General features: G+C 38.8%; 1 protein-coding gene across 2 annotated transcripts in view; it reads left to right on the top strand.

Moving 5' to 3' along the window:
* stk3 (serine/threonine kinase 3 (STE20 homolog, yeast)) overlaps nt 1-21983 on the top strand; it is a 305893-nt gene that overhangs the window by 193499 nt on the left and 90411 nt on the right. For both annotated transcript variants that reach the window (XM_052023496.1, XM_052023497.1), the window contains one exon: nt 9891-10016. In XM_052023496.1, coding sequence (XP_051879456.1) covers nt 9891-10016 — 126 coding nt within the window. The remainder of the gene's footprint in view (nt 1-9890; nt 10017-21983) is intronic.

Genomic DNA, 21983 nt, shown 5'->3' with positions numbered 1-21983 from the left:
CTTTTGCCAGTTCTGGCTGAACATAGTTGTGAATGCTTCAGCCTTTAGCACTGCTGGGCACCACCATCATTGAGGATGGGGTTATTCTTGAATCCTTCTCCTCCTGTTAACTAATGTGGATTGACATCTACAGTAGTGTAAACTGGAAGCTCATCCAAACTCTCCTTGTAGCTGAGGTCTTCCGTCTTAGGCAACATCTTTGTTAATCTCCTCTGCATTCTATCCATTGCCATCACATCCTTTTTATAATGTTGTGGCCACATATCTCCAGCTGTGGCCCAACTAATGTTTTGGGTTCTTGTACTATCATCCTTGTTCTCATGTTCTCTTGTGTATTGTCGTGTAGTGAACCCATTTATTCTGAAGTCTTATTAGAATGGTGTGAAAGGAATTATTTTGAATCCAAGAATGAATGTGTTTATGAGAAGACCAAATAAAGACTCTTTGAAAGAAACAGAAAAAAAACTGGTAACAGTTGGCCTCTGTGGAAAGAACAGACCCTATCAATTCTCCTCAGTAGCTTGAAAACTTCAGTCAAATCAACCACAACCTTCTTAATTCCAGGAATGCTCATTCAGAACAATGGGCAGGATGAAATAAAAACAGGAAGTGCTTGGATCACTCAGCAGGTCAGGAAGCATCAGTGGAACAAGAAATAGAGTTAATCTGTCAGGTCAAACGAAGGGTCTTTGACCTGAAATGTTAACTCTGTTTCTTTTCAACAGATGCTGCCTGACCTGCTGAATGTTTCTGGGATTTTCTGTTTTTATTTCAAATTTCCAGCATCTGCAGTCTTCTGATTTTCATTAACAAGTACATTGAAATGGGTGGAGGTGAGAAAACTTCTTCAAGGTTGATGGATTGGCAGTAAGTGCCTGCAAGGGAAGGGGATTAGTCTGGCTGCTGTTCATGAGAGGAGTGAATTGCCCATAGTCCACCTTGGTGAAGTGTGGAACTGTCACGTACCTTGTTTCAGTGGATAGAAAGATGATTAAGGTTCTGGGATATGAAATTGTTAAAGCAGAAGAGGAAGAAAGTTAAGTGGGTAGTTACTGGAAAAGGAGAAACACTTATAGATAGGTATATATTGGATGAGGAGAGAATTATATGAAGATCAGAGAAAATTAGTTAGGAGTTAATAAGAAAATCAGAATTCTTGACTGCTTGCCATGTGTGCCTTGTATGATTTACAATAGGGGTTATAATGTACTAGTTCCAGAGGAAGCATTTGACAATTGTGACATTTAAGTGCTGCAGAAAATAAATAAAAGAACATTTTTAGGGAAGTGGAATTTAGTAGCAATCTTAGTTTTGAGCTCAATTAATTAAACTCGAGTATTTCAGTAAACCGTGATTAAAAAGGAATGATTTTGTATAACTTCCTGACCTTTTATTGTTGAAGGTTTTTCACTGATAGTGGAGTGTTAGCCTGGCAAAATGTGTGATTTCATTAGTGGTATGCAAGAATTCATTGAAGTAGTACCTTATTTGATAGCAGACATGGAATTTTCCACTCTTGTTACTGCAGTATGGTGATCAGCTCAGAGGAGATTGTACATCACGGTTTCAGAACTGAATTCTGAGTACCACACCTTTGGAAGTCATGGAGGCAGTTCAACAAGATTTGCTAGAATTATATCAGGACTGAAAGAGTTAAACTGAAAAATTACATAGAGACACAAGAAACTGCAGATGCTGGACTCTGGAGCAACACACAAAGTGCTGGAGCAGCTCAGCGAGGTCAGGCAGCATCTATGGAGGGAAATGGACAGTCGACGTTTCAGGTCGAGATTGGGTGACTGCTTCGCTGAGCACCTTCGTTCCGTCCGCCATGCCAGCCAGGATCTCCCGGTGACCAGCCATTTTACTTCCACTTCCCATTCCCACATCAACATGTCTGTCCACAGCCTCCTCCACTGCCAGGTCAAGGTTAAATGGAAATGAGAGGAACAGCACCTCATATTCTGCCTGGGCAGTCTCCAACCTGGTGGCATGAAGATTGAATTCTCTGACTTCTGGTAACTACCCTCCCTCTGTCCCTTTTCCCCTTTTTTCTTTTCTCTCTCCTGATCCAACTGGCTCCCATCATCCTATCTCTTTCCCCTCGACCACCCCCACCTGCCCATCACCCGAACACTCCTCCCACTGGTTCTCCTCCCCACCTCCCTCCCTCTATTCCATGCTCCACCTTCCTGTCCCATCAGATTCCGTCACCTTCAGCCCTTTGTGACTTTCACTATCACCTCCCATCATTCTGATATCATTCCCCTTCTCCTCCCCCCTCCCATCAGCCTATTACCACCCTCACCAGGATCCACCTGTCACCTGCCAGCTCTTGCTCCACCCCTTCCCTCCACCTTCTATACTGGCTATCTTTCCAGTCCAGATGAAGGGTCTCGACCCAAAACATCGACTGTCCATTTCCCTCCATTGATGTGCCTGACCCGCTGAGTTCCTCCAGTGCTTTGTGTGTTGCTGATAAATTACACTTAGCTTTATATTTTCTGGAATTTGAAGCTTAAGGGATGATTTCATAAAGGTTAACAAGGTGAAATAAAAGGGTAGATAGAGAAAAATCTATTTCGGAGAGAAAAAATATTTTAGCTAGTTGGAGACTGTAGAACTGGGAGGTAATTAACTAAATGTAGGTGCGAGTCTTTCAGAACTGAAATTAGGAAACCCTTCTAGATGTGGTGATAAATTTTTAGAGCTCTTTTCTGCAAACAGGAGTTGGGTTAATTGTTTAGTATTAATATTAATTTTGAAATAATAGTTCTTTGTTAAATTAAATCATTAATGAGTCAAAGAATATAAAGGTAGGTTACAGATTATGATGTTTTAATTGAATGAGGGAAAAGTCTTGAGGTGATTAATAGCCTATTTGTCACTGGTGGCTGTAAAATGCTACTCCGGAACTATTTGACTCAAAGTATTCGCATAATGTATTATCGCATTTTTCCCTATAAAATGTCAAATGTGTTATTTGTACACTAAATGGTCTTAATATATATTCATCCCTGTACCATGCAATCATGGCTTTGATAAGCAGTTGTCACATGTTTAGAAAGTAGCATTTTTTCTACCAAATTGTGCTCCATACCAACAATGATTTTATCTGTATCATCTCTGATAATGCAGAATTTCTTCAGCATTGTGGTGAAGTGCCAGCCTGGATTTTCCACTCAAGTTTTTTTGGTGGAACTTGAACCAACTTTCAGGCAATAAAGAGTGATACTGAGTCAAGCTGTTACACAAGTAATGCCTGTGTTTTATAGCTTGTTCTCTTCAGCCATTAATCATGTGAGAGATTGCCATTGTTTGTCGTACTATCAGATAAATAGAAATTTCTAAACTTACAGATTTCTTGGCTGAAATGTCAAACTCTTTGAATCAATATGTTTTATCATGGTCTTGTTCCTGACCGCTAAACTACCAGCAAGGTTTCTAATGCCCAATACTTTTGGGATCAAGTACCCTTTAGCCTCAGGAGACATGTTTTTGTACATTTCTCTCAAGAAACAATGAGAATTCTGACACCCACTCCCAGTCAGCCTGAAAGTAGCACTTCCACTGTTGACTGGGCAGACAGTATTTCAAAGGTCAGTGCTTAGACCATCGCCACTGTAACACCTCTCCACAAAATATTAGCACTGGTGTTTTGCATCTTTATATGGTTGAAGCTGAGACTGCCTTTCCCAAAGTACTGTGAGTGCAGTGTGCTGTAATTTCATACAGTCCTTCTCAGCTCTCAGCAACATTTGATACAGATCCACAGCAGTGTCTTCACTTGATTCGGCTTTAAGCTATCCAAGCTTTGCATTCTGTGCGGCCACTTTCAGTGTATATAAAAGATTTAAATTAATTTATTTATTCCTGTGACGTGAATAGCATTGATAATTCCAGTATTTACTCTCCACCCCAAATTGTTCCTGAACTAAGGAGGCAGTTGAGGATCAACCACATGACTAGAGCAGGTAAGACGGCAGATTTCCATCCCTGAAGGACATTAGTGACCAGATGGGTTTTTACAACGGTCATATAGTTTCACAATTAACAATACCAATACCAGATTTATGTTACAGCCACCAAAATGTTCAGAAGTGGAGTGAAATCTCATTCGCTATTGTAAGCGATTCAAAATTAATTTTTACTCCAAAGGATTTTTGCAAGTTCTTGTAGTCAAGATGATGCTGAATCTTTTGAAAAGTTATTTGTATGACTGAAAGTGTACTTCTGAATCATCTGAAGGGTTCTATTTTATAAAATGAGCAACTTTGTTGTAGTTTCAGAATGAAAATGAAAAGTTAAAGCAGAAAAAATACACTTAGTATTAAAATGGGTACTTCAAAATAAAATAGTTCAGTGGAAAAAAATTACTCTTCCGGTACAACATGAATCAGAAATGAAAACTATTGAAAATAATGGAGCTCGCTAAATATTTATACTGGCCAAGTAACAGAAAGAAATAACAATATAGAAGGAAAAGGTGAAATGCATTCTCAATGGGGGCAGGCGGGTAAGGATAATCACCAGGGATTCCAACAGAGCAAACCATGAAAATAAACAGTTAACAAGAAGCAGAAACAAATAGTGAGATAATATTACTGCTCTGTCAGGCTGTGACTAATTGAATGAACCTATGATATGTGTAAATATGCAAGTCTCTGACCTTCGATCGCTGAAGTGTTTGACACCTATGAAGTGTTGATGATTGTTTATTCAGCAGCTATTACTGATGAAAAATATATGGGTGATTAAATCTTGGGTCTTGCCTCCATTCATAAAACTCACTATACAGTTAAAAGAAATTAAGTACTTGGAGGAAGCAGAAAAGTGAAATAAAATTTAATTGGAATTCTCTTCATTAATTTTGACTGGGCACCACATTCCTCTCTGAATGAAGGGTCTGAAGAGTTTACTTTATTCCTCTTTTCACAGATGCTACCTCACCTGCCGAGTGTTTCCAACATTTTCTGTTTTTATTCCAGATTTTCAGCAGCAGCTGTTTTATTATTTTCAACTCCTCCTTTAAAGCATCCTTAAAATCCACCTCTTTGACAAAGCTGTTTGCTGTCTCTCTCATTTATCTTTTCTTGTGGGTCTGTGTTTTGGAAACAGATTTAACATTGTTAAGTTTTAGATAAAAGTCTTGTTCCATGGAATATGTGGGATGCAGTTATCCAAAAACAAGTTTGTTAAATAAAAGAAGAATAATCTACCAAGTAATCCCTATATTTACTTACATGTGTATATAGTGTGTGCAATTCTGGTAGCCACTCTATAGTAAGAAGTGTTGCACTGGAGAGTGTGCATAAGAAATTTACCAGGATGTTGCCTGGAATGGAGCCTTTAAGCTATGAGCAGTGACTCGAAAGGCTGGGTTTGTTTTCCTTAGAGTGGGGGTGGTAACAATCTTCTCCCCATTATAGAGGTGTTTAAAACTAGAGAGCATAGGTTTAAGTTAAGAGGCAAGAGGTTTAGAGGATATTTGAGGAGAACATTTTTCAGCTTGGGGGTTGTTGGAATCTGGAATGCACCTTCTGTACGAGTGGTGGAGGTAGATACTCCCACAACATTTAAGAAGTATCTAGACGAGTACTTGAATCATCAAGGCATAGAAGGCTGGGAACTAAATGCTAGTAAGTAGCATCAGTTGGTTGGCATGGACAGGGTGGGCCAGAGAGGCTGTTTCTGTGCTGTAGATTCAATTTCTCTGTATATTATAAATGTATATACTGTAATTCCTACTCATCTTGTCTTCATGTTGCTCTGTCACAATTTTTATGTTCAACTCTTCTGCATTTTAGTTTTGCTTGTCTAATTTCTAATGTGAAATAACAGAAAATTGTGAAAACAGGTCAGGAAGGAGAAGCAGAGTTAATGCTTCAGCTTGTTAACTGTGTACAGGTCGTCCCCAGGTTACAACAGGGTTCTGTTCTTGTGAACTGTTCGAAACTTGAACAGTTTGCAGGTTGGAAATACAGCTGCAAACTAAGTTCCCACATGGCAGGAGATGCTTGCAGTTGCTGGCAAATCCATCCCTCCAGTCTCCACATGCTCATTTGTATGTACAGGTTATACATAAAGGACCTGTGTCTTTTTCTAAAGTTGCTGCCAGGCCTGCTGAGTGTTTACAGCACTTAGTTTTTATTTCCGATTTCTTGCATCTAGAATTTTTTTATGATTTTAATTTATAAGGTGTTGTCTCTGTAAACTTGCTTCTTTGCAAAAACAGTTGTCTCTTAGCAGTGGTGATGCCATGGCACTTACTTTTTGTATTTCCCAGCTAATTTATCTGTAATGTAGAGCGAAAATTGTAAAAGGAAAATTGTTGTAAATTTCATTACCTGCTTAGAGTTACAGAGACAAACAGCACAGAAACAGGCTCTTCGGCCCACCTACATGGCCAATTAAACTACCACCCTGCAGACTTTGGGATATGGTTGGTATGGAAACTGGAGCACCGAGAGGAAACCCACGTGGTCACAGGGAGAACGTGCGAACTCCACACAGACAGCACTCGATGTCAGGATTGAACCTGGATCTCTGGTGGTGTGGGCCTCTACGAGCTGCACCACTGTGCTGCCTTGTTTGTATAAATCATGCTTAACCCCTCTCTTCACATTTTTCTACATGAATAGAATTCCTTCTTCCAGCCCTTCTCCCCTTCTCTTAACTTCATCACTCCCTACTCCACCTCTTCTTAATAATTCACTGCTTCTACCTTCTCCCTTGGACTTGTGTGTTCATCATGCTTTACGTTGCTTTCCAGTTCTTCTGACATCCCCAATGTTCTCCAACAATATCCAGTTCACCTACTCTCAGTGTTCCTTCTTCTAGCCTGTGTAATTACAACCCTTCCCATCTCCTCTGCTCCTTTTAATGATTGCCCAATTTTCTTCCTTCTCCCTTCCCTCTAATCCACCCATCTCTAGATATCTCACATTCAATACCATGGGAGATTGATTAGTCAATATTATAAATACATAACCAACAGGTGCTATATAATAATTTCAACATTGTTATTCCAATTTGAGGTTTGCATAGGATTGGTGAATGGTATGGGTTAAAGTTATGCATGTCAGTTTACTATTCGCTTCATTCTTGTCTAGTTCCACTTTCTCTTCACAGGTTTTTAATTTGAATGGTGCTCCCTGTATAGGCAGAGCCCTAATTGAAATGTAATATTGCTTCCCAGTTGCTTTCTTGGCTTATGCTATTTTAACTACCTACCTGGGAAAATAACTCGTTGGTAAATCTAGTAAAGTGAAAATAAAGGCTAAAGTAAGTCTTAAAGCTTAAAGTTTTAATGACACCTTGAGTATCAGGGCCTCAGAAGGACTTTTTGGATGTTCTTTAGTCTTGCCTTCAGGACGTTGACCTAAAACATTGTTTCTCTTGCCACATATGCTTCCTGACCTGTTGAGTATTTCCAGACTGTTAGATCCACAATATCGCAGTGTTTCTTTTTTTTTGGTTAGCCTTACCTTTCCTTTGGCTTCCATTGTCAGAACATATCTGTGTACCTCAACCACACTCACATCAGCGTCCACTTCTTGAATGTCCGATTCTCTGATGCCTAGACATACTCAGATAGTAAAATGTGGCTCAGAAGTCATATGGGTGCATTCTGTTATCTTAATCCAAATAAACTGGCTACCTGTGCACCATATCCACCTGAGATAAAGATGTTTTGGATTTGACTATTGGTACTCCTGTTTCAGCTTCTGAAGGAGAACTTCGGTCTTTTGCAACCACATTCTTCAATAGACATTTGAAAGGATGTAGTTCAATTTATATAGCTGACCAAAAATTGTACCACTCCTAAAAATGTGTTGAAAAGGCATAGTGCTGGGAGCAGGGATAGAGGGGATGATGGGGGCCAGCAGCAGTTTTGTGTGAGACTTTATGTACACAAAGGCCTTGCATTCATTAGGTCAGCCACTGTGGAATTTGTGGAAGAAGTCATTCAGGCAGAGATTTATGGAGTGGAGGTGATGGAAAGTTGACCTAGATGCTATTTGTGTGTGTGTGTGTGTGTGTGTGTGTGTGTGTGTGTGTGTGTGTGTGTGTGTGTGTGTGTGTGTGTGTGTGTGTGTGTGTGTGTGTGTGTGTGTGTGTATTGGAGAATAGCTGCAATGTAGGAGGAGATTGTGGAGGGCTGGATATTGCAAGGTAGGTGGGTTGAGGACGAGAGGGGTGAGTGGAGAAATGACCCTGAATGTGGTGTGGCCTCAATGTATATACATGTGAGACACATGGAAGTCTCAAAACACATTTCTGGAAGTGTGTTTCCAAAAATTGTTCAGTGCATTTCCACATCCTTGCCAATAATGGAGTTACTTTTAAATGTGGGTAGTTTTCAATGCATCTATATATAACAGCCAATTTGGGTTAGGAAATTCAATTTTTACTGATGATTGCTCATAAGTTTACTATCAAACCCCAAATATTTAAAGCAAATCTTGTTTATCTGAATGTACACTGAAATATGATGCTGCTGTCTTATGATCTTTGCATCATACTTGGATAAATCTTTGTAAATTTTTTTAATCCAAAATAAACTTTATTCTTAATAAAATACAAACTATATACAATAATAAAACAATGATAAAACAGTGCAAACCTTTACATTTGTGTACAGATCAATTATTAGTGTTACTTTTTACACAAACCACAGCACCAATGCCACTCGTGTGGCTCCCTGGGGTGATACCCCAATCCCATACTTACAACCTTTAAGGGGTTTCCTCGCCTGACCCCGCCCCTCCCTCTCCTGTGGCAGAAGAACCCTAAACTGTCGTCCTTCCCCACCGAACCCTTGCATTGGCTGCACCCAGCTTCAGTGCGTCCCTCAGCACGTATTCCTGCAGCCTGGAATGTGCCAGCCGGCAGCATTCCCCTAAATGTCATGACACAGAAAAATGTCATGATAAATTCTGCCGCGGAGGCCAACTCGATCAGGACCTTACCGAAACTGATCCTGCCCCTTTTCTGTAATGGATGCTTTTAAATGCATAAAGGATGTAAAGCCTAATTATTTGTGGCAAGTTAAATGCAGTGTGGTTAAACTTGGAAAATAAAATAACCATGCATATCTGTAATTTATATTGGCATTTGTTAGAATTCATTAATCTTGTTTAATAATACAACACAATCAGTTTGCTTTCTTATTATGATAAAAATCACTGAAATTGCACATCAATTATTAAATTCTATCTTCCGTATTATTACCAAGTGAATGAATTATAATTGGATCTTTACTTTCCTTTTTGTACTTGGTAGAGTTTACAATGGGGCACGGTGAATATTTAATAATGCCAGTGTTGTAACCCACATTTAATATCATTTAATTATATCTTACTCAGGATTTTGTTCCCCTTTATCTTCCCACCCCAGAAAACTTTCCCACCCTATTAAGATGGTGGCATGCGTGATGTAATGCCATTGGCTCTGATAGCATTTCTCTTTCACAAAGGAGTCATTATCCATGCATAAGCCAAACCAGCAACTGTTACAGTCTATTTTAGTGTCACAGTAAAGGCATTCGTGTCCTTACCTGACCTTGATGCAGACACACTTCCAACAGGAAGTAGATAAGTGAGGAGGGGCAAAGACTGCTGTTTGTTCATCTCTGTAGTTGTTGAACATTAAATCAATTGGAGAATCTAAATTGACACACCAAAGAACATTGTTAAAAAGAAGGATCCATCTACCTTAAGTGTGCATGTAGAAGGTGATTCAAAAAGCAGCACAAAAATGCCTCTTACCCTTCGCCTTTCATTTCTCCAAAAGTAAAAAATATGGTATAGCAAGTTTGATGTATACATTTGTTTCCAAGTATTGAGAGTGAATTGACTAATTTGGTATGTTTCTTTTTCTTGATGCAGCACCCTTTCATTAAAAATGCTAAATCTGTGTCAATTCTGAGAGATTTAATCAGTGAAGCAATGGAAATCAAAGCAAAAAGACATCAGGAGCAGCAAAGAGAACTTGAAGATGATGATGAAAATTCAGTAAGTGTTCTAACAAAACGATTATTTGATTTTATTGTGATACATTTATATCTTCGTTAAGCCTCTGATATAAATAAAAATAATCATGCTCTTTTTAAGTTGATATTATTTCCCACCTCGCTAATTTTCTCTTTGCCTTTGAATGCCATTTGCAGGCAAGAATATTCGCAGTTTTATCACAATTCTGCATTAATTGTTTTTGAATTGCTCAGTATCTTGTTCTGATGTTGTATCAACCTGATTTATGTGCAGCTTAAATTCAGGTACAATCAGATGTTGGATTTTAGTTTAGTATAAACTATTGAAGCATTTGAGGGTTAAAGAACCAGCACCAGATACTGCATCCGAATTTTCAGCTGGTGGCGCAAAATGCCCACACTTTCAAATTGGAATCAAACTTTGAATGCCAGTATTTAAATGTAACTCGTGAGTTATGAAATGCTGTCCTAAATTAAAAGGTGAAAATAAAGGTAAATCATGAGAGGTCTGTAAATTCTAAAGGATTCTTAATACATGCATAGGTGTAGACAATACTTCTTAGGTGATGTGTGACCAGATTAAACCAATGAATGGAATTGAGCTATAAAGTTGCACATTAGATTTATCAACCAGGACCAAATGCTTTATCTGTTTAATTGTTAATTGTTGTTGAAATCCTTAAATCCTTGTTTTGAGTCAAATATTCTTCATTTAGCATACAGTGATTGGGTGGGTACACTGGCCTCCATGTTGATGACATCGCTTTGATAATAAGTCAGTTTATATTGGTTAAAACTGGCATTTGTGAAAAGATGAAATCAAATCAGAAAATAGTGAAAAAGCTTGCAAAGAACTGGCGATACTTCATTTCCCTGAGATTGATTTTTTTGCTTTCAAATGTGTCCATTTTAAGGTTATAACAAAATGAAGAACACAAATATTTTCTTGCATGTTTTTTAGCAAGCTGCTTTTCACACAGAAGGGAGATTTTCACGTAATGAAAAATAACTTTCATTTAATCATGCTGCAGTATCTGCCCAATGGTGGATTCAGTTAAAAGACATCCTCACTGTCTAATTGAGAACAAATGAATAAATGAAGTATCCTGAAATTATCGTTGCACAGATGATGGGTAACTAAGGAGATGGGAATGTATTCTGACAAAATGGCATGTTTTGATAGCTGCACTCTGCTGCTGAGGTAATTGTACAGGTTGTTTTAATTAAGAAAAATTACAAGCAGAGTGCTCTACAGAAGGTTAATTCCAATATCAAAGTTTAAATGTTAGTTTAAGCATTACTACACGTGGTTGCTTTTTTTTCCCTGATGTGTTTTTTGATGTATGATGTGAATGTAATATTCAGCGTGAGCAGCTGCTAAGGAGTGATCCGTTGCCTGGCAGCTTGCAGGAAACATCTCCAAATATTTATAACGGACCCTCAAAAGGGTAGGCTGGTAATTTCTGCTTTATGTGCAAGCAATGCAGTTTCCATGGTTTTACTTCGAATAAATGCATTGGCTACCATTTACAGTCAAACATGTTAAAACAAGTCGTGTTCAACTTATTGTCCACGACTTATTGTCATGAACAATAAGTACTAGTGATTTTTTTTTGGAAAAATGATACAAGCAAGAAAAAGCAGCTGTGTTTTCTACCTGTGTGCTTCTGCAAGTCAAAAGGATTATAGCAGAATGCAATTAAACAAAGATGAAGAGGTGCTTTTCAAGCGCTGAAAATCTTGCTGACAGTCTCTGACTGGCATGGAGATATTTTGTGATTGAAAACAACCACTGGAGTTGTCTGCAATTTTCAATCATTTGATGTTGAAAGGTGGTTCAGGAAGCCACCTGAGGTTCTTTTAAAAAAAAGGGCATTTAGAAATGTTGTTGAGCACCACTTGTGTTGTTACCACCTATCCATGTAATGTCTCAAATACTCCCCACAGCCCTCCATAGGCAAATCAACAGCAGCAAAGCTTATATGAGGGTATAATGAAGACCATTCTTTTCCACTGTAAATTCTGCTGCCTACCTGGGGTATTACTGTTTTATAGCAGACTGTAAATACTTTTATAGAAACCTCAACACTGGAAGAGTATGAAGTGTTCTTTAGTAACTAAATTATATAAAAGCAAAGTATTGTGGGGGAAAAATTGAAAATGCTGAAAATATTCAGTAGAACAGATACTATGTGTGGAGGAGAAACCAGAGCTGACTTTTGCGATTAATGATCTTTCAATGAAGATTTTTCTTTCTCATTGTGAAAACAACAGCAGGGCTACCTGACCCAAGCCCAACGAAGTGCCTTAGTGGGACCACACTTGGGAATGTTGTGTGTAACTTTGGTCACCTTGCTGAAGTAAGGATATACACGCAATAATGGGAGTGCAACGAAACTTCAGCAGACTTATAACTAGGATTCTTGCTGTGTGAGAAGAGACTAGCTTGATTAGAGTTGTACTTGCTAGCGTTTAGAAGAAGGAGAAGGGGTCCAGTTGATGCATACAGAGTTCTGACTGGGCTAGATGGACTGGATATATGGAGGATGTTTCCCTTGGCTGGGGTGTGCAGAATGACAGGTCACAGATTGCAGGGCAAAAGATTTACGAATGAGAGGAGAAATTTCTTCACTCAGTGGGTGATGAATCCGCTAACATAGAGGGCTATAGAGGCTGAGTCGCTGAATATATTCAAGAAGAAGGTAGATAAATTTCTAGATGTAAAAGTCATCAAGGGATATGAGGGGAGAGTGGGAATATGTATTGAGATTGATGATCAGTCACAATCACATTGAATGGCAGAACAGGCTCAAGGGCTAAATGGTCTACTTGCCGTCTCATTTTCTGTCTTCCTGTGAATCTTGGCTGTATGTGTTTGGCTGGGGTTTTGGTTGGGTATGTTTGTACCATGCCAGCTAAAGTCAGTACTTTGCCAGGTCAGGGTGATTTGCTTGGTATATCTGTATATGTCTGCTGTCCTCGATCAATATCTGGTGTTTCATCCTCAAACAGATCGAGCTTTGGTTGAATCGGTATGGAAAAGGTTCATAGGTAATTGGGCTTGGGTTGGATTCGAGTTAGCCATGATTGGTCAGGTTTTAATTTTATACCACTACAAACCTTTAGTGCAAACTAGCAACTTGTATAATTTTTTGATTTACTGTTGAAATAATTCATATTTACATTTGATTACATGAAAAATCTTTACGATTGCCTTTTTTCTGAGGTTCCAATGTTATTTCTGCTGTGTGATCTTTTAAATTTTTAAAATATAGAATGAAATGAACATTGCATTACACTTTGTAAGGGGTGAGGAATGAAATGAATGAGCTATTAATTCAAGCAGCAAAGCCCTGTTTTCCCATCCAGAAGATTTTGAATCACATCCTTGACTGGTATGTGCAAGTCTCGCCAGTTTTTAAACTTTGCTGTTGGATAAAACACTGCAGGGCAGTTTACTGCTCTGTCGGAGTGAAGCTTGCCAAGAATGTCTCATACAATTTCTAGCAGCTAATCTCACATTGAATCTACCTTACTGAACTTTTCCATACAGGTAAAATATAGTTGTGCTCTCCACTCTTTACCTCTCTCTGTCTTGGCGAAGCAGCCAGTATAATCAAAGACCCCACCCACCCGGGACATTCTCTCTTCTCTCCTCTTCCATCGGGTAGAAGATACAGGAGCCTGAGGGCACGTACCACCAGACTTAAGGACAGCTTCTACCCCACTGTGATAAGACTATTGAACAGTTCCCTTATACAATGAGATGGACTATGACCTCACGATCTACCTTGTTGTGACCTCGCACCTTATTGCACTGCACTTTCTCCGTAGCTGTGACACTTTACTCTGTACTGTTACTGTTTTTACCTGTACTACATCAATGCACTCTGTACTAACTCAATGTAACTGCACTGTCTAATGAATGGACCTGTACGATTGGTTTGTAAGACACTGTACCTCGGTACATGTGACAATAATAAACCAGTACCAATACATCACAAAATTTCCTGCTTCTAGATTACAGAATGGGTAAGGGTAAACCTGAGAGTTGCAACACTGAATATTATGTTCAGCTCTTCCTACTACGGAAGATAGCTGTACAAAAAATAAGTAAACGTCCAGCTGGGAGTATCACTATTGAAGGTTATTTTTTCACTGTTTAATTTCCAATGTGCACGTCTGGTGGGTGAATTACCTCATCAGGAACATAATTGGAAAATTAGCCACTGATGTCTTTCGGTCCCACCCGTATCAACTTGTACTATAACTGCTGGTTTTAGTGTAGCACTTGTGCTTTTGTGACATCATGAAATAACGGCTTCAGTGATGCAATTGCAAACAGCAGATTCTGAGCAGCTGCATGTCACATGGGAAACCCAGCACAAAAAGTTTTTTTCCAGATGTTCTATAACAAGTACTTTTGAAGATGCTGTAGTGCAACTAGAAATTGGTATTAATTTTGCAGCCATCTCACTTTGGCATTTAATATTGTGGAATATTTGAGTGAAGCTTTTGAGCTTAAAGGAAATTATAAAGAGTTTATGTAGAGTTTAGCAGCACAGAATTTGGACCAAGAAGCAAGATGTATTGTACAAATATCACCTCAATTTCATTCGTAATTTATTGGCAAGGTGGTTGATTGCAAAGGGTGTCTAATTCCAAAAAGAACTTGACAGCACTTGGGGATTTATTAGTAACGCTGTTTACTCTGTAGTAGCTGAAAAATTGAACTGAATTAGTGTGTTTGCTTCCCTTCTAGTGCAGATTCCAATTTGAGTACTAGGGTCTTGCTAGGTACAGAACAGTTAGTTGCTGACTGCATAGCTCTTTGCTGCTTGATTGCAGGAGCAGGGCATCATTCCAGATGGCAAGAGAACTTTGAATCTTAGTCAAGAAATGTTGTCCTATAATTGAATCACTGAGAGAATGTCACCTTCAATTAGAAACGACCTTAACCGATCCCCCTCAATATCAGCACCAACCCATATTCTAAAATGTTGCAAAGGAACATGTCCAGGAGATAAATTTGAACAATAATAGATCCTAAAGATAAATTGATTTTCAAAGTAAAGATTTATGCATGAGCTGTAGTGGTGGGTGCAGGGTAGGAGGAAGGGTGGTGGTGCCAGAGGAGTTTGGTAAAAGTGAGGCTGCACAGATTTTTGATTTTAATCATATAATTTTAAATAATTGAAATCACAGGGAAAAATCCTTTTAGGTTTTATCAAAATTTTCCAATATCCCATATGTGTTAACTCTATACATTTCCTTGATGTTCCTTATATCAGTTTGACATAGGGAAAGTTATGGAAGAGTTAATCTGGGTGGAAAAGTATCAGCAATCTGTTTGCCTTCTTCACTTTAACATGGGCTGCTTTTGAATTTTTCCTCCTTCTCTGCTGCCCTCTAGTGTTGATCAAAATTAATGGTCATGAAAAAAAGAAAGGATCTCTGTTGGGAGTTATACTTCCATAAAAAATAGACAATGATTAATTACCTTTATATTATTCATTATTGTTTCTAAATCCTTGTACAAAGCTTTGGATCAAAGTTGAAATTGGTATGAGCAGTAACTAAGAATGCTACTTCGGGGAACAAATCCCTCCTGAAATATTTCTAACACAACTACTGCCAACTTTTTAATGTTTTATTGGTTTGCCAAGTTTTGAATGTTCTGTGTTGAGCATTTATTATTTATGTGAAACTTCTTCTGAAGTTTATGATATATGAAGTTGAAACCCTGTTGTAAGGGTGTACAATCAAGAGATGATAGACATTTTAGTGGCAGATCATCAATTAAAAAAGTATTAAAAGATTATTAAACTGAATTCATTAATTAAGATCTGAACTTAAAAGCAAGAAATTAAAATTTTAGTAGGTTCACAGTTAAATCTTATTCTCTGAAAAGACTTCAACAGAATAGTAATTTATTTCTGGATACCCCCATATGTCATGGTCTATGGAACACATGATTTCACTCCCCTAGAAGTATGAGATTTGAAGCCATGGTATTCATTCTACTTCTTTGCTTAATTGGGGTGAATCTCATGAATTCTGTGCTAAATTCCCAGATGGACTTTCTTTTTTACAGAAGAAGGAATAACATTGATGTTGTCTATTACTTTGCTTGAACTGGATCTGATAACTAATCTTAAGAAAATGTTGAACTTCAGAACTTGCTGTATCCTATCATTCAAGAGGGAAGCAGGAAACATAATAGTAATCAGGTTTTCAGGAGAAAATAATGATGAAAAAGTTCAATTAACCATTAACACATGGTTAACTTGTTACACTGGGAACTGTGATTGAAACATGAAAGCATCAGTTCAGTTCTTCAATCCATCTGTATTTCCCTTACAGCTTCCTGCTGAAAGTTTATAGTTTCTGTTTATCGGTTTTTAGTAAAAGTTCAGCAAATATATGTTAGTATAAGGAATTCCTCCAAATTAGTTCGAGTCTCTTCCTTTTATTATTGCTTTGTCATAGTTTAATTCATTACTTTTAGCATGTTAACCTCGAATTTGCCTGTGCCATATTCTCAGGGATCCCCAAATATGTTCTGATGTCTTTAACTGCATTTGAAACGTAGCCTTCACTTTGCCAAAAAATACATTGTAATTGAGAAGATTGGGGTAAAGATTCACACTTAATAAGCACCACGTAGTCCTGGTCTCTCCCACCAATGTCTGAATTAATGTGAATGCATTATCTTGTTTATAAAAAAGTATGTCTATTTAGTGACTTCTGCAAAATAAATTACACAGGCAGGAGGTTGAGGGATTACCAGCTGGTTACTAAGGCAGCTCTAGAAAATTGTACAGGGATCAGCGTAAAAATACCAGCGTCAGAAGGAGGCAGATAATGGAGTGCTGTCCACAGCAGCATTGCTTAATTCTGGAAATGATTTGATGACCTCCCAGTCGTTGAATCTCTGCCTGAGACATCCCTGAGCATCTACCCTGGAGGATGTTAATTAACAATGTGCCCACATGCTTGTGTAATAAGCCTGGTTTTAAAAAAAAGAAATTCAGTTTTTTTTCTAAATCCCAATTCTAGAACAAGCAAATGCATTTCTCCCTGTTGAAAGAATTGTGACAGAACCACTTTTGTTTTAAGAGCAATTGAAATCAAATAGAAATGTAAATTCTGTGCTCATATGGTAACTGTGGAAAACAGAGGTAACATTTCAGGTTACTGAGCATTTGTCAGCATTGAAAATGTTAATGATGTGATGAGTTTTAAAGAAGTACAGAGGTAGAAAATGGGTGAGGGGGGGGGGGGGTTGTTGGTTGTTGGTTGTTGGTGGGGGAAGAAACAGGAATAAGAGGACCTGTGATAATGAGGAAGGCAGTAGGCCGGTGCTGGTGCTGGGCAAAACGAGGTGGTAACAGGACAAAAAAAGCACAAGATGGATACAGAGGCAAAACCAGAAAATGCTGGAATTACTCAGCAGATCAAGGAGCTTCTGTGAGGAACAGAATTCATATTTCGAGTCACTCTACTCCTCACCAAACAATAAGTTCTCCCTTATTTCCATTGCCTCCACTTTGCATAACAATTTTAGGAGCCTTTTCCATATTTTCAAAATCTTTCACGGTCTCTTCCCATTCTATCTCCACAGCCTTAAACAACTAAAGGTGTCCTCTGCTCACACTGTGTTCAGTAACCTGTCCATCCCTTCCTCCGTCATTTATGTATGATCTTTCAGCTGTCATCACTGTGACCTCTTCCTAAAGTTCTCAACCTTGCTCCATCATGTCTTTTTTTTTTCACCTTTCATAACATTAAAATTCAAGACATCCAAAGCATTTTCCAACAAATTAAATGCTTTTGAATTAGGGTCAAGGTTGCATTGCATGAAACCTGACAGGTTCCTCACCGCAAGCTCTCACATATGGCAAAGAGCAGGTTATAGTTCTTCTGATCCCCGCCTTGGGGTTTTTCACATGCACCTGAGGGAGCAGGTAGATATTGACTTAATATTTTGTACTAAAGATGGCCTCTGCAATACCATACACCCCTTCAAATTAACAGGAATACCTTCCTTGAATTTTGTACGGATTTTTGGAGTGTAACATGGACCCATAGCAGTCAGCTTCAGAGCCAAGAATGCTACCAGCAGAGCCGTGGCTGATTGTTAAAGGCCTAAGATACAAAGAGTATAATGTCAGAAAGTCCCAGACATAATAGGTCAGGCAGCATCTGTGGTAAGAGAAACAGCATTAATGTTTCAAGTCAATGGCTTTTCAGAGCTAAAATTAATGACCAAAGCTCTTAAAGTAATTGGTCGTTAGTTCATTATTGTCACATGTACCGAAATACAGTGAAAAGCTCTTGTTTACATGCCATCCAGACAGATCATACATAAGTACGTTGAGGTAATACAAAAGGGAAAAAAACAGAATGCAGAATATAGCGTTGCAGTGACAGAGAAAGTGCAGTGCAGGTAGACAAATAAAGCACAAGGGCCATGACGAGGTAGACTGAGATATCAATAGTTCATCTTTAGCGTGTAAGAGTCTGATAACACTGGGACAGAAGCTGTCCTTGAGCCTTACAGTACATGTTCTCAGGCTTTTTTATCTTCTGCCCGTTAGAAGGGGGGGAGAAGCGAGAATGACCAGGGTCGGGGGGTGGGGGTAGTTTGAATATATTCAAACTAGAATAATATTAATTACCAGCATAATAGTAATCATCCCAGAAAATAATACTGTGCCTAATCTACTGATTCAAGGAAGTATACTGAATGTTCTCTTTGTAGGAGGTCAAACACTTGCAGACATGAGTATGGTATATAAGTGGTCCAAGTGATTGAAATTCCCAGGCATGAAACATAAAACTAGTGAAATGGAACTTAGTGGTTCCAGTCCCTGTGGACTTTAGCCATTGTTTGTCAGAACTATACTCTTTCTAATAGCTTCTGATTATCTTTTGCGTATGTCCCTTATTAGCACACTGGATGGCAACTGCATTATATTCTGGTAACACAGAGATGTATCTCTATTGTTTTTGTGGTGCCTAAATATTAACTATTTGCCTCATTTTTGCTACTATTTATGAGCAGAAATCAATTGATAGCAAATCAGAGGCTCATTTTATAACATCCCTTATTTTCTTTTACATGGGAAAGAAGCAGGTTTGCCAATCTGCTGTCAACTTGTTTAGCTCGCTTGACCTGAATTCTTTTCCTTCACTCCCACTTGGCTGAGTCACGATTGTAACTTCCATTGGTGCATGGCGGACTAATTGACCAAATGGTCAAAATAGCAGTTGAGGATCAGTAGGGACTTCAGCACCAATTAGAGCATCATGGTGGTTTAACAGATGTTTGAGTACTTTACTTTCATTTCTGATTTGTGGAGACAGCTCAGTTGGCTATTTTGAGTGACAAGGTTGACATGTCTTTGAGTTTAAGAGTGTGGGTGGGAGTGGCTGCGTTTTGCTCTTGAGGCTATGACTTACTTAAGAGATAGCTTTCGATTTAGTTTAAGTTCAGATAATAGACCCTGAGCTTTTTTTCCAAAGTAACTTCCAAATTTATAGACACATGAAAACCATCAACTTGGAGTGAAGTTGCACGAAAAATGGATCTGTTCAGAACCTTATTTTGACAAAAAGAATATAAAGAGAAGAATTTTTCTGCTGCACCACATAATTAAAATGTGAACATTAATTTTTTTCAATGCTGTTTTTTATCTGACTGGAACAAATTGATGATAAAGGGACCATATTATTCTGAAATGTTGCAAACTATATACAACTTCTATGTAGTTATTTTGCTTTGCTTTGCTTTACTTGTTATTAATAGCTGTGTGGAATCTTAACAGTGAGCAGGTGACTGAAAATCTGCAGCCCTCATGGCAGAAGCACAACTCTGGCATGAGTACACTTGAAAGATTGCAGTTTGGATCAGGACCAGTACTTATAGACAGATGTGACCTCAAGCCGTGAAAGTAAGATGTATCAGAAGTTCTAAGTTGCAATGAAGAAATAAAAGTAAGGGCATTTTATAGTTTTAAATCACTCTCTTAGAATGGGCACGTTTATGTCCTTTCTGATAGCTAGGGCTCCTCATTGTTATAGCTATTAATAATAACCAAAGCAAAAGCAAAATAATGACACAAAGCTTCATGTGTATATTATTGAACATTTCTAAATGATCAGCTGCTCAGGGTTTTCCACATGATGGTAGTAGGTGAGGACTGTAGAGGAGGCAGCCATTCCTTTGAGCAACCTCACCCTGATCTCAGTAAAGTCAGTAGGTGCATATTAGCAGTTTGGAGAGCTTCTATCCCGGTGCTATCAAACCCTCGAATGGACCTCTCATATGCTAAAGATGAACCCTTGATCTCCCAGCCTACTTCGTTGTGGCCCTTGCTTTTTCTTTGTTACTGCCTCAGTGTACTCTGTATGGCATGATCTGCCTGGATGGCCGCATACATATTATTGTCTCAGTACGCATGACAATAATAAACCAGTAATATTACGTGCACCTCTCTGATATCGCAACAAATCAAGTTTGCAAAGTAGTGATCTATAAGTAAATTTACCGATTACATCACAACTGGAGTTTACTTAAACCCAAAATAATTTCAGATGATTTTTAGAACAATCCAGTAGTTTAACTATCATCATTAGATTAGAGGTTCATTGACTTTAAATTCTAATAATAATGGGCAGGCATGGTAATGTAGCGGTTAGCGTAATGCTATTACAGCACCAGCGACCCGGGTTCAATTCCGGCCACTGTCTGTTTGGAGCTTATACATTCTCCCCGTGTCTGCGTGGGTTTCCTCTGGGTGCTCCCGTTTCCTCCCACATTCCAAAGACGTACATGTTAGGAAGCTGTGGGCATGCTATGTTGGCGCCGGAAGCGTGGCGACACTTGCGGGCTGCCCCAGAATGCTCTACACAAAAGATGCATTTCACTGTGTGTTTCGATGTACATGTGACTAATAAAGACATCTTATAATAAAGCTACGGTGGGATGTGAACTCAGTTCTCTGGATTATTAGCCTATGGGTCACTATTCCATTAACTGCTATTATGCCACCACCTACCCGGTAACAAAGCCATTATCTGGTCACTGTCACATTTCTATTGTGACCCTCCTTCTGGCTGCAATCCTGCCCTGCTCATGGCTACACTCCTGTTCTCCTTGCTTGCTGTTCAATTGTCTGCACTCCAGGAACTCCAGAAATTTGACTGTGTAATGATGAAAGAACAGTAGTTTATTTTCAAGACAGGATGATGTGTGACGTGGAGGTTGTAGGTTTGGGAGAGGCTGTCAAAGAAGCCCAGGTAAGTTGCTGTAGTGCATTTTGTAGTGTATCTTGCAGCCATGATGCATTGATGGGGGAGGGAGTTATCCTGGATGAATTGAGCTGCATTCAGCTAGGCAAGTGGAGAATATATCATTCCACTGCTGGCCTATTAATGTTGGCCTCTGGCTTGTGTGGCTCATCCATTTAAACCTTTTCGGAGAGTCATAGGGTTGTACACCACAGAAATGGGCCCTTCAGCCCACTTTATCCATGTTGACCCTTTTATCCATCTACACTTATCCCATTTGCTGGCATTAGAACCATATCCTTCTATGCCTTAACTATTTAAGTGCCTGTCTATATGCCTCTTAATAATTGTATCTTATTTCACCACCTCCTCTGACAGCGCATTCCAGATATCAAGCACACCCTGTGTAAAAAAAAACCTCCCTTCATATCCTCTTTAGATCTCCTACCTCTCACTTTAAGTCTATGCCCTCTTGGTTTTGATATGTTCATTTCTTTTCTGGTCATTTAATAAAAGTGCTCAGGATATTGAAGATGGGGAATTCAGCTATCAAACAGCAGTTGAAAGAGCAGGTGGTTCTTCTTGTTGGAGATGGTGTTTGCCAATTCAAGTCGAGTTTATTGTCACATGCACAAATATGGTGAGGTGCAGGTACAATGAAAAACTTGCTTGCAACAGCATCACAGGCACGTAA

Source organism: Pristis pectinata, chromosome 9 (assembly GCF_009764475.1).
Source record: "Pristis pectinata isolate sPriPec2 chromosome 9, sPriPec2.1.pri, whole genome shotgun sequence".
Taxonomy (NCBI): Eukaryota; Metazoa; Chordata; class Chondrichthyes; order Rhinopristiformes; family Pristidae; genus Pristis; species Pristis pectinata.
The sequence above is the reverse complement of the archived record's forward strand: the minus strand, read 5'-3'. Positions and strand labels throughout refer to the sequence as shown.